This window comes from Tupaia chinensis, unplaced genomic scaffold (genome assembly GCF_000334495.1).
Source record: "Tupaia chinensis unplaced genomic scaffold, TupChi_1.0 Scaffold000447_1, whole genome shotgun sequence".
NCBI classification, from domain to species: domain Eukaryota; kingdom Metazoa; phylum Chordata; class Mammalia; order Scandentia; family Tupaiidae; genus Tupaia; species Tupaia belangeri.
In genome coordinates, this window is record NW_006159952.1 from 554,179 (window position 1) to 566,444 (window position 12,266).

The following is a 12,266-nucleotide window of genomic DNA, read 5'->3' on the forward strand; positions in this document are numbered from 1 at the left end:
GGGATTGTGGCATGGCCATCCCCCCTGGGGGGTGATTTCTCGTTTTCTGTCTCTCTGTCTCTCTCTCTGTCTTTCTGGTGAGCGCACGCACCCTATAGCAAAAACTTCTCCCCACCCCCCCAAAAAAATTATTTGCTTTCACCCATAAACAGATGCTTGTTCATTTTGGAAAGTGCTCATTGCTCCAAATGATGACCAGATTGTGTATTTCTCGCTAGTAGAGCCTATGTGTATTCTGTATGCTTGGGATTACTATTTCTCCCTGTGAGTTAAAGACCCTTCATATGGAACCCCAATAGTCCTCCACTGTCTGACTTATTTTTTTCTTTTTTAAAAATTATTTTATTTAAGTTTATTTATTTATTTATTTATTTATTTTTTAATTTGACCAGAGAGGGGGAGAGAGAGAGAATCCTAGAACATTTCCAGTGCTTTTCCAAGTACTGAAATACCAAGTACTTAATAAATCTGTGTAGGTGAGTGTGTGTGTGTGTGTGTGTGTGTGTGAGAGAGAGAGAGAGAGAGAGAGAGAGAGAGAGAGGGAGAGAAGAGAGAGAGAGAGAGATAGGGAAAGTGAGAAAGCAAGTTGCTAGATCCAGGACTTGAACCATGGTTGGCCATGTGGGAGTCTAGTGCCCTTAACCACCACACCACCTGCTGGCCCCTATCTGACTTATTTTCTCTTCATCCTTTCCTTTTTTTTTTTTTTTTTGAGGGATTTTCATTCTCCTCTCGGGATCTTGGGCACGCACGCACAAGCGCCCAGCGTGAGTTTTGAGCCACTGGGTCCGGGACACGAACCGTGGTCGACTACGTGGGAGTCCAGTGACATAGCCATTACGCTAACTGCTGGTTCCCTCTTCATCCTTTTTTACTACATTGTTGGACCCCATAATGTGTATCTGCTTTTAGTGTTGCTTTTTTTTTTCTTTTTAAGAGAGGTTTTTGCTGTGGGCCGTGTGTGCTTGCCAGAGACATAGAGACAGAGAGAGGGAAGAGAGAAATCGCCTTCCCCAGGGGGGATGGCCATGCCATAGTCCTTCCTTCATTCTCCTCTTGGGTTTTTGGGTATGCACGCAGACAAGCCTGGTGTGATTTCAAGTCGCTGCATCTGGGACTTGAACTGTGATCAGCCATGTGAGAATCCATCGCCTTAACCATTATGCATCTGCTAGTCCCTTTATATTGCTTTTTACATTCTGGAGTTTTCATCACCAGTTTGTTCTGGTTCTGTGAAGGGATTGTATACTGTTGACGCTTCTGTCTCAGCTGTAATTTTTTTTGTTTGGTCATAGGGTAGGTGCCTCATCAGACATAGACAGAGAGAGAGAGAGAGAGAGAGAGAGAGGGAAATTGAGAAATTACACCCCATGAAGGATGGCGACACTGTAGTCCCATCTCCTCTGTTCTTCTCTCGGGATTCTGGGCATGCATGCACATGTGGCTGGCAGGATTTTTAAGCCATTGGGAGTAGGCCATGTGGGAGTACGATACCTTAACTACTAGGCTATGTGCTGACCCCTATGTATTTCTCTTGAGGAAAGCTTCATGACTTTCATTTTTTATTTATTTTTATTTTAGTTTTTAGTTTACTATAGGACACATGTGCCCGCTAGAGGAAGACAGTGAAAGTAGGCAAACACCCTCCCAGGGGTATGGCTATGCCTCAGCCTCTTCTTTTACTTTTTCCTATTCTCTTCTTGGGATTTTGGGCACACATGCACATGTGCCTGATGTGCTTTTTTTTCAAAAATTTTTTGGTCACTATTATTATTTTTAAATTTGATACAGATATGACAAAGAGACAGAGAGAGAGAGAGGGAAAGTGAGAAAGTAAGCCACCAGGTCCAGGGCTCAAACTATGGTCGGCCATGTGGGAATCCAGTGCCCTAACTGTCATGCCACCTGTTGGTTCCTGATGTGCTTTTCAAGCCACCAGATCTGGGACTTAAAATACATAGTCGACCATGTGGAATCCAGCTGCCTTAACCATCATGCCATTGGTTGGCCCTCTTTTTGTTATTTAATTGACAGAAGGCATATACACTTGCTAGACAGAGAGACAGAAAAGAAAGAGGGAGAAAGCACCCCCAAATAGGGCATGGTCCCACCACAGTCCTTTCTCTTCCATCCTGTCAGGATTTAAGACATGTTTCTCAAGCCACCAGGGCCACAAGTCAAAACACAGTCAGCTGCATGTGTGACCCAGCTCCGTTAACCATAAGGCTACAGAACGGGCTCAGTCTTCATAACTTCACTCAGAGATTACACGTGACTCATGGTACTAACATTCAAGAATGATAGTGGTTTAGAGTACTCTTTGCCTTTAACAGTGTCTGTCTGTCCATCCATCTATGTCCACTAGCCTGTCCTGTTTTGTTCTATGCACTGTAAAAGCTGTTCCTAAGTCCCGGTGTTTGAGGCAGCCAATTACTTTTGATTTCTCTTCGGAGTAGCTTATTGTTGTTGCTGCTAATTTCTAAATGTAAAACAAAATTTAAAATTCTTTCTTTATGCAAATTTATAGAGTATATGTGAAATGATAAACTTATACCCATATAAGTATTGATTGTCGTGGTCATTATTTTGTATTTATGACACTCTCTATGAATATATTCTGGTCACTGTGGTTGAATTTCAGAAACGTCGTGGGACTTGTTTTTATAATGCCAGAGGGTGCAGGTGTTCTCTGGAGAGAAAGTGAGAAAGCACTCCCCCCAGTCATGCCACAGTCCCTTCTCCTCCATCCCGTCATGACACTGAGCACACACATAGACATACGTGGTGTATTTTTCAAGCTGCTGGGGCTGGGCTTCTAACCATGGATGGCCATGTGGGATCCAGATCCTAAGGCTATGAGGTTGGCCCTGAGTTTATCTATTTCTTCCAGGAGTAAGAAAGATAGAGAGACAAACATGAAGGGAGTCAGAAACAGACAGAGATAGGCATTATATTAGTGTCTCTACATCATGATCCACCCCAAGCTTCAACCAGCCCTATCAAGTGGCAATCCTTCTGCCCAGCCTCCCAGTGACTTAGGATTACAGGTGTGCACGGCCATATCCAGCATGTTCAGGTTGCTCTGGGAACTGAACCTGGGTCTCCCATGCAGCCCTAGCGTCCCAAGCAATGGCATATTTATGTGCTACAGCAGGGTCCATTTTAACCATTTAAAAACTATTTTTTTATTTTATTTTATTTTATTTTATTTATTATTACTGTTATATAAAAATTTTTGTTATAGAGCACATGTTTTCATCAGAGACAGACAGAGAGAAAGAGAGGGAAAGGCTGAAAGTAAGTTGCCAAGTCCAGGACTTGAATTGTGGTTGTCCATGTGGGAGTCTAGCACCTTAACCATTATGTCACCTGCTGGCCCCATTTTAACCGTTTTTAAGTGTACAGTGCAGTAGTATTTAGAACATTCATAATGTTGTGCAATAGATTTCCAGAACCTCTTTATCTTGCAAAACTAAAACTCTGTATCCACTGTGCATCATTTTCCCATCATCCCTTTCCCCAGCCCTGGCAACTACTGCTCCACTGTCTGTGTCTATGAATCTAACTATTTTAGATACCTCATGTAAGCATGAGATCATACAATATTTATTTTTGTGTGTATGTGTTTCATTTATTTCAACAAACATGCAAACATGACACCCTCAAGGTTCATCCATGTTGCAGCATATATCAGAATTTTCTTCCTTTTTTTTTTTTCAATAGAGAGATTTTTGTTATAGGGTGCATGCACTTGCCAGAGAGACAGAAAGACAGAAAGCAAGAAATCATCTCCCAGGGGATCCCTTCTGCATTCTCTTCTCAGGAGTTTGGGCATGCACGCATGCGCATGTACCCTGTGCGAGTTTAAGTCACTGGGTCCAGGACTCAAATTAGAATGGGAATTCAGTGACATAACCGTTACACCATCTGCTGGTCTCTCCTTCTTTGTTTTTGAATTTTCTTTTTAAGAGAGATTTTTGCTAGAGAGATAGAGAGACAGAGAGACAGAAGGTGAGAAATCACTCTCCCAGTGGGGATGGCCACACCGCAGTTCCTTCTCGTCCATTCTCCTCTTGGAATTTTGGGCATGTGTACACACATACCCAGCATGAGTCAAGTCTCTGTGTCTGGGACTTGAACTGTGGTTGACCATGTGGGAGTCCAGCAATGTAACAATTACACCATCTGCTGGTCCCATAAAATTCCCTTTTTAAGGCTGAGTAATATTCCTTCACGTATATCTACCACATTTTGTTTATACATCACTCCAGCAGTGGATATTTGTGCATTGCTTCTACCTCGTGGCTATTGTGATGGTACTGTTATGAATGTGAGTGTGCAAGAGATTTTTAGTATTTTTCTGAACATTCCCCAATGATTCTAATGTGCAGCCAAGGGTGAGAACCACTGAGACTATTTCTAAACTTAGAAATGTTATAAATTGGAGGAACCAGCAGTTAGCGTAATGACTATTTTGCTGAACTCCCATGTAGTCGACGGTGGTTTGAGTCCCGGACCCGGTGGCTTAAACTCATGCCGGGTGCATGTGCGTGTGTGCCCAAGATCCTGAGAGGAGAATGGAGAAGGGATTGTGGCGTGGCCATCTTCCCTGGGGGATGATTTCTCGCTCTCTGTCTCTCTGTCTCTCTCTGTCTGTCTGTCTGGCAAGTGCATGCACCCCTAAAAAAAAACCCCCAAAAAAAAAAAAAAAAAAAAAAAAAGAAATGCTATAAATTGGAGCCAGCAGGTGGCATGGTAGTTAAGGGCTCTGGACTCCCACGTGGCTGAATGTGTTTCGAGTCCTGGCCGGGACAACTTGCTTTCTCACTTTCTCTTTCTCTGTCCCTCTCTGGTCAAACTAAAATAAATGAATAAAGTTAAAAATTCTATAAATCTAATTTATTAAAATCTAAATTTTAATATATAAATTTAATATAAATTTTAATGTGAAGTTTTTAAGAGTTAATATATGGCATCTAAAACATTACTCTAGAAAAATGTAGAAGGATTGCATCTATTTTCTATTCTGAAGTTGTTTTCCCCCTGAATTTAAGGTGTTACTGTGGCAGACTGATTGGAGACCATCATGGGATAGATTATACCTGGACCATCTCAGCCACCTTGGGTAATGAAAATGAACAATGGTCTGTTGAAAAGCACACAAGGAAAAGCCCTACAGATGCCTTTGGGACTATTAATTTCCAGGACGGAGAGCACACCTACCACTCCAAGGTTTGCTAATAATCCAGATTGTTTTATTGTTTTGAACAGAGGCTAGCCCCAAGTGTATCTCCACATTGTATCTCCAAGTGTAGATAATCAGATGACCTGGTTATACTGCAAAAGCGAGCCATGTTATTGACCCTTGATATGGCCCAACCCTCTCTATCCTTTATGTCTGAAGGGGAGTGAACCTGTTCCAGGTTGTGGTGTGACCAGTTGTTTATTTGACTGACCTCTTTATTTTAGCAAGCTTATACTTTCTGCAGAAAAGAATGGCTTATTACCCATTAGATAATTTCCAATGGACTACCTTTTTCTTTTCTTTTTTTTTTTCTTTCTTTTCTCTTCATTTTAAGTCACTATGGGAAGCTATGAAAACAGGGAGATTATCCTGGGCTATCCCAGTGGGCCTAATTTAATCACACAATTTTAAAAAAAGAATTATTTTATTTTATTTTATTTATTTTTTTATTTTATTTATTTTAATTTGACCAGAGAGAGAGAGAGAGAGAGAGAGAGAGAGAGAGAATGAGAAAGCAAGCCTCTAGGTCTGAGACTTGAACCATGGTTGACCATGTGGGAGTCCAGCACCCTTAACCACCATGCCACCTGCCAGACCCCCTTTTTCTTAAAGAAGGCAGAAAAGTTACTATCAACGAGAGGAAGTAAGACCATAGCGATCATCAGTAACTTGTGATGATTCACATCCCCTTAGTTCCTGTGAGGGCCTCTTTGCAGGAGGAGTATGGGGGAATTCTGCTCCGTACCCACGGCATGTACCCACTTGGACTATCCAGGCCAGGTTTCCTCCTGTTCCTAACATGGTAAGGTTACATGTGATCCGCACACTGACAGATCCGCTCTCCCTCAGGTGTTCTCTCTTGAGCGCATTTACTTCCTGCTTTATTGAAGCAGCTTTCACCAGGGAAGCTGCAGGCTAATCCTGCTTCAGGAAAGGGCTGCACCAGCTGTGCCCTGGGGTGTAGCTGTCAGTTGGCTGGATTAAGAACCCTGGTTCCTAATAGAGTGAGCCTCATAATACAGTTCTACAATAATCTACATTTCCTGTTATTACTCTTATATTTTATTTTGTGGGTTGATGTTTTCTCTAGTAGGCAGGGAGAATCCCCTTGTTCTCCTCTTCAGTCTCTTTTTTTGGAAGCTGATTCTTGTAGAACCCCTTGTGTAACTTTTCCTTTAAGTTATATTATTCTTTCTTTTGCTTTTATGTTTATTCTTAATTACCTTCATTTACTCATTTTTCACCTATCCAACAAATATTTATTGGGTGCCCTGCGAGCATACGTTTCACGTACTAACGTTGTTTGCAGTCCAGTGAGAGAAAAAGGAAATAAATACCCATTTGCCACAGAGGGTGAGGATGCTATGGAGAGGGAATACAGGTCCTTTGAGAGAATGAAAAGGGTAAAGTCTTCCTGTTTGGGGTGTGTGAGCATGTATGTGTGTTGACCCTCTTGATAAAAATAGCATGGCCCTCTTTCTCCTTTATGTGTGTAAAGAAGTCGCCTGGAAGTAGGGACAGCTAAACTGAGATCTGAAATGGGCTGAAATTACTCTAGGCATGAAGAATCACTTATACAGAAGGTCAGGGAATTTATGGTCCATTTAGGAGATCTGAATATACATAGGGTTAGGCAGAAGATTAATATTTTTTAAGGTGTATTTATTTCTTCCATGGGTGAGAAAGGCAGAGAGAGAGAGAGAGAGAGAGAGACCTCACCCTCAACAGGCTCTCAGGACTGAGACCCACTGCTAGCCCCAGCTAGCCCGGGATCATGGGCACGTGCATGCCCGGGATACTCCACGGGGTCTCTGGACACAAACCTAGAACCTTTCCACGTGGGTCAGCCTCTCAGAGAGCTGGCATTTCATTCACTGCTGTGCCACTGTCTGACTCCACTATTTTTATACTTTGCAGTGGGCTCCTACTCCAGCCTGTGCACCTTACTGCATTTTATTTAAGGTCTGAGAGGAGAAGAAACTCGACTTGGTATTTTGTGTCAAAATCAGACTTTAGGTTCATTTTTAGCAGAAAAGCTTGTACGAGCGCGTTACTCACCTCCTTGTGCTGGATTTCCCTTCCAGGTTATTTGTCCCTCCCATCTCATTCCTCATTCAAAGGATGTGAGGTAAATCCCGGCCAGTAAGATTCTGTGTAAGGGAGTCAGTATAAAGGAGATAGAGAGGATGGGGTAGTCATTAACCTTTACCGTGGTCTTCGGTTCTCTTTGGGAGAAAAGACTCTCGTGCAGATAATTTCGTTCATTGGATTGTCTATCCTGATTGTCCATCCTGAAATCTCAATGAAAAATATCTGCTAGACCTGAAATGGCTCACAGTTGCAGGAGATGGGGGCTTGTGAGAAAGAGTTGTAGGGGTGGAGAGTCAAAGAGCTAGAGCTGGCTTTTCTCTTACTCACTAATCAGAGCAACATAAGCCATTTCACAAGAGCCAACCCATGTTTTCCCTGCTGTTTTAGTATGCAGTAGAGCTGTGGCAGCTCAGTTTCACTGTAAACTGAATCTTTACGATCCTTGGATTCTTACTGTTACATTTTGTGATAGCTACACTTTTCCAATGTTCAGGAATTCTAATATTTTAATTATAAGACAAAGGGATTATGTATTAAGTTCAAAGAGGATTTTTTAAATTTTATTTTTTTATAAGATGCTATTTTCTTTTTAAGTTAAATTAAACGTATTCTTATTTTGCTATAAGGCATGTGCGCTCACCAAAGAGAGACAGAGAGAGAGAGAGAGAGAGTAAGAAGGAAGGAATGTGAGAAAGCGAGCTGCCAGGTCCAGGACTCAAACTGTGGGCTGCCGTGTGGGAGTCCAGTACCTTAACCACCACACCACCTGCTGGACCTGGGAAATTATTTTAAATCACTATGATTTTCTGGAGGATAATATGATCATTCCTATTTGCATGTATGTAAATCTCCACCTCTGGTTATTCTTGATATATAGCAATTTTATAATTCATAGGGTCTCATTGCCCTTATTTTTCCTAGAAATCTGACTTATCTTGCTGTTGGTTGGCATATGCTTGAGGAGGGCAAACTCTTCATCTCAATGTTGTATGAATGGACTGTATATGGCTGCATTTGCTGGAAAAAGAACGCCCTTCAAGCAATATGATCTTGGGCACACAGAATGACTCTGGGGCTACCTGCTGTCTTGGGTTTCCCTTCCCTTCCCTTTCCTTCCCTTCCCTTGTCTTGTCTTGTTTTCTCTTTTCTTCCCTTCTCTTCTCTCCTGCTTGACTATTCAGAGATAACTGTTTTGTGAAAAGTATTTCTTTTGGGAAAAAATGTTTTCAGAGGGTTAGTGATATATAAAGGAAATAGAAGGTAAAATTTCAATAAATTAGAGGAATAGTGATATGTAAAGGAAATAGTTAGAATATAAAATTTACAATAAATCAAATATATATGCTCCTGAATCTTATATAAAATCATGCAAATATGGAGAGTGGTCAAATAAATTAAAAACCAAAGTACGGTGCCAGCGAGTGGCATTGTGATTATGTTGCTGGACTCCCATATGACTGACTGTGGTTTGAGTCCTGTACTTGACTGCCTGAAAACCATGCTGGGCATGTGTGCGTGTATGCCCAAGATCCCAGGAGGAGAATGGAGAAGGGATTGTGGGTGTGGCCATCCCTCTGGGGGATGACTTCTCACTTTCCCTCTTACTGTTTCTGTCCCTCTCTCTTCAGCGAGCACAGGTGTCCTATGGCTAAAAATCTCTAAAATAAGTTAATAAATAAATACAAGCCAAAGCATTTTTGGAAAAATCTCATCTCGTCTATTTTTTTTAAAACTTTTTATTAATGGGTTTTTTTCTTTTTATTATTTTAATTTTTTGTAGGGCATGTGCACTCAGTAGAAAAAAGACAGAGACAGAGACAGAGAGAGAGAGAGAGAGACAGAGAAAGCAAGGTCTCAGGTCTGGGATTTGAACTGTGATTGGCCATGTGGGAGCCCAGTGCCTTAACCACCATGCCACCTGCTGGCCCAGATGTAATGATTTTTGGCCAGTTGTTTGAAATATTTCTGCCTCACCTCAAGTTTTTTGGAGAACAGTAGTAGGCCAGCCCCGAAGGTCCTGCAGTTACTTGTAATTCCCAGGAGATTAAAGGGAGTGTGGGATCTTTTAAAAGTATTTCCATTACAGAAGAAGAACAAAAGCTCCCAGACACGTGCTTTTGGGTGTTGGCCATTGCAGTCACCCTGCTGTGTGTTCATTGCTTCTGTATCTGGCATCTTTTTACTGTTTTCTGCTCATGCATGTGTGTGTCTTCTAGTATATTAGAACTTCTTATGACACAAAATTGGATCATCTGTTACATTTAATGTTGGAAGAGTGGAAGATGAAGCTGCCTAAGCTGGTGATCTCGGTCCATGGGGGCATTCAGGACTTCAAGATACCTTCCAAGCTTAAGAAGATCTTCAGCCAAGGCCTGGTCAAAGCTGCGGAGACCACAGGAGCCTGGATACTAACTGCAGGCACCAATACTGGTAGAGCACGGTCCCTTTTTCTAATTGTCCTTTTCCTAACTGTGAATCAGGCAGCGTGGCAACTAATCTCTGCTCTGCAGCGCTCCTGGGAGATGTGGGGGAAAGATGAAGAGCCTAGGGACTCCAAAATACACCCAGAAGAATCGCAGGTCTCTCCTGAAGTCTGCTCTATCCACTGTCAAAATATACTATTGTAACATAAATGTGAATAAACTTTTTGAGTTTCAGTCCCTGGTGAAGTTGGAAGAGACAGCAATTCCTTGCAAACGGAGTGTGTGTGGGGGGCTGGAGTTTAGCTAAACTCATGTTGTCATTATTAAGTTCTCAGACAGGGGGACTAGAAGATGTGTGCAAACTTGCATTAACTATGTTGGGTATGAGCAGATAATGCTAAGTTTTTTTTTTGTTTATACAGTAAATGACTGCCCATATTCCCACTGTCTTTATCACTGACTGTTTTATACTTGAAATCTCATTTTCGAGAACATTATTTATTGGGTTCTAAACCATACTGCTTTATATTAATGTTTTTGAACTGTCTGCACATTGGAATCACCAGGGGAGCTTTTGTTTTTATTGTTATTTTTAAATTATTTTATTTACTTATATTCATCATTACATTTCGGCCAAAGAGAGACAGAGAGAGGAAAAGTAAAAAAGTAAGCTACCAGGGATGGGACTCTAATGGAGGTCAGCCATGTGGGAGTCCAGCGCCTCAACCAAGCTACCTACACCCACATCTGGGGAACTTTTAAAAAATGCAGATGTGGGCCACTGTGTGGTATAGTGGCTGGGATGCTGGACTCCCACATGGTGGACTGTATTTTGAGTCCTGGACCTGGTGGCCTCAAACTCATGCTGGATATTTATGTGTGTGTGCCCCACGTCCCAGGAGGAGATTGGTGGAGAAGGGATTGTGGCATGGCCATACTCAATGAGAGGTGATTTCAGATTTTCTGTCTTCCTGGCAAGTGCATGCCCTCTTCAGCAAAAATCTCTCTTAAAAAATGCAGATGCTGGGCCCAGCAGGTGGCACAGTGGTTAAGACAGTGGACTCCTACATGGTCAACTGCAGTTTGAGTCCTGCACCTGGTGGCGTGTGTACATGTGTGCCCAAAACCCTAGGATGAGAAGGGAGGAGTAGGGATTGTGATGGGGCCATCCCCACTGAGGGGTGATTTCTCACTTTCCCTCTCTTTGACTCTCTGTCTCTCTCCAGCTAGTATACACAACCTGTGGAAAAACAAAAACAGAAACAAAAATAACCTTATATATACAAAAATACAGATGCCTAAGCTGTCCCCCAGAGAGTTTGAAGATGGAGCTTCTAAAATATTGTCCAATGTGCAGCCAGGGTTGAAAACAGACCCTCACCTCCTACCCATCTGTTACTAACCTGTGTTTTTCTGTCTTCCCTTCACTTTCCTCTCCTTTGACAGGATGCCCTACTCAGTGTCTCCTATGCAGTTCTGTCCATCTGCTAAGATCTGCACTAGACACCAACATATCCATGGGGCAGCCTCTGAGTATCTCACGTGGCGCTGCTCGCGTGTGTCTCCGATGGCGACAGTGTTTTGTCTGCAGCACCAGTTGCATGTTTGTATTTTGCCTTACAGGTTAGGAGGAATCTGAGTCTGAGCTCTCCAATCTAGTTGTGCGCTAGAGGCCCGGGTTACACGTGTGCCTAAGCACCGAGCAGCCTGTACTGATTAAAGAACAATTTAGTTTAATTTTTTTTTGACTGAAAAGGAATGAAAGAAGCAACCGACAGAAGGAGCAAAATAAGGGCTGCCCCATAGCCTGGTGGTTGAGGGAGCTGGATTCCATGTGGATGACCATGTGGTTCAAGGCCTGGCCCAGAAGCCTGAGAAACATGCTGGGCACATGTGCTTGCTTACCCCAAATCCCAACAGGACGGAGAAATGGAGAAGGGTTTGCAGTGTGACCACACCGCACTGGGGGTGCTTTCCCCCACCTGTCTCTCCTGTCCCTCTGGCAAGTTTTAAAAAAAAAAGAAAGAAAGAATAAAGTAAAATAAAACCAAGGGACTTGACATGTCACTTGTAGGTGACCTGGCAGTTCCTTTTGTACATTTTATAGAGATAATTACTGTTTCACATTGTTGGGATAAAGTGAAGTTGGCAGAGTTCTACGTCCATTGTATGGTACTTTCTTCATTTCCAGTTACACAGGGCGTGGAGTGGGGAAGGTCACAGAGCTCAGAGTAAGGTAGACCTGGATAAGGCTTTTTTCTCTGAATAACTAACTATTAAATGCTTTATTTTGCTGCTTGTTTTTTAACTTTATAGATTAGGGCCAACTAACCTAGAGAAACAAATGTAAGAGTGTGAAGATGATTGAGATAGTTCATAGAAACACAAAAAATTGGAAATGAGAAATACTTGCTGCTCCCTAAATGGCCACCAGCCTGACCTGAGTCAGCCTCACTCCTCCAGGGCCTGGCTCTTCAAGGAGTGATCCCTGCACCAGCTGCACCAGC

At 42.4% G+C, this 12,266-nt stretch overlaps 1 protein-coding gene across 1 annotated transcript in view; it reads left to right on the plus strand.

The window, feature by feature from the left end:
* Positions 1 to 12,266, plus strand: part of LOC102471583 (transient receptor potential cation channel subfamily M member 6) — a 207,034-nt gene that overhangs the window by 8,026 nt on the left and 186,742 nt on the right. The window contains exons 3-4 of the mRNA XM_006155328.2: positions 5,055 to 5,232; positions 9,553 to 9,766. Coding sequence (XP_006155390.1) covers positions 5,055 to 5,232; positions 9,553 to 9,766 — 392 coding nt within the window. The remainder of the gene's footprint in view (positions 1 to 5,054; positions 5,233 to 9,552; positions 9,767 to 12,266) is intronic.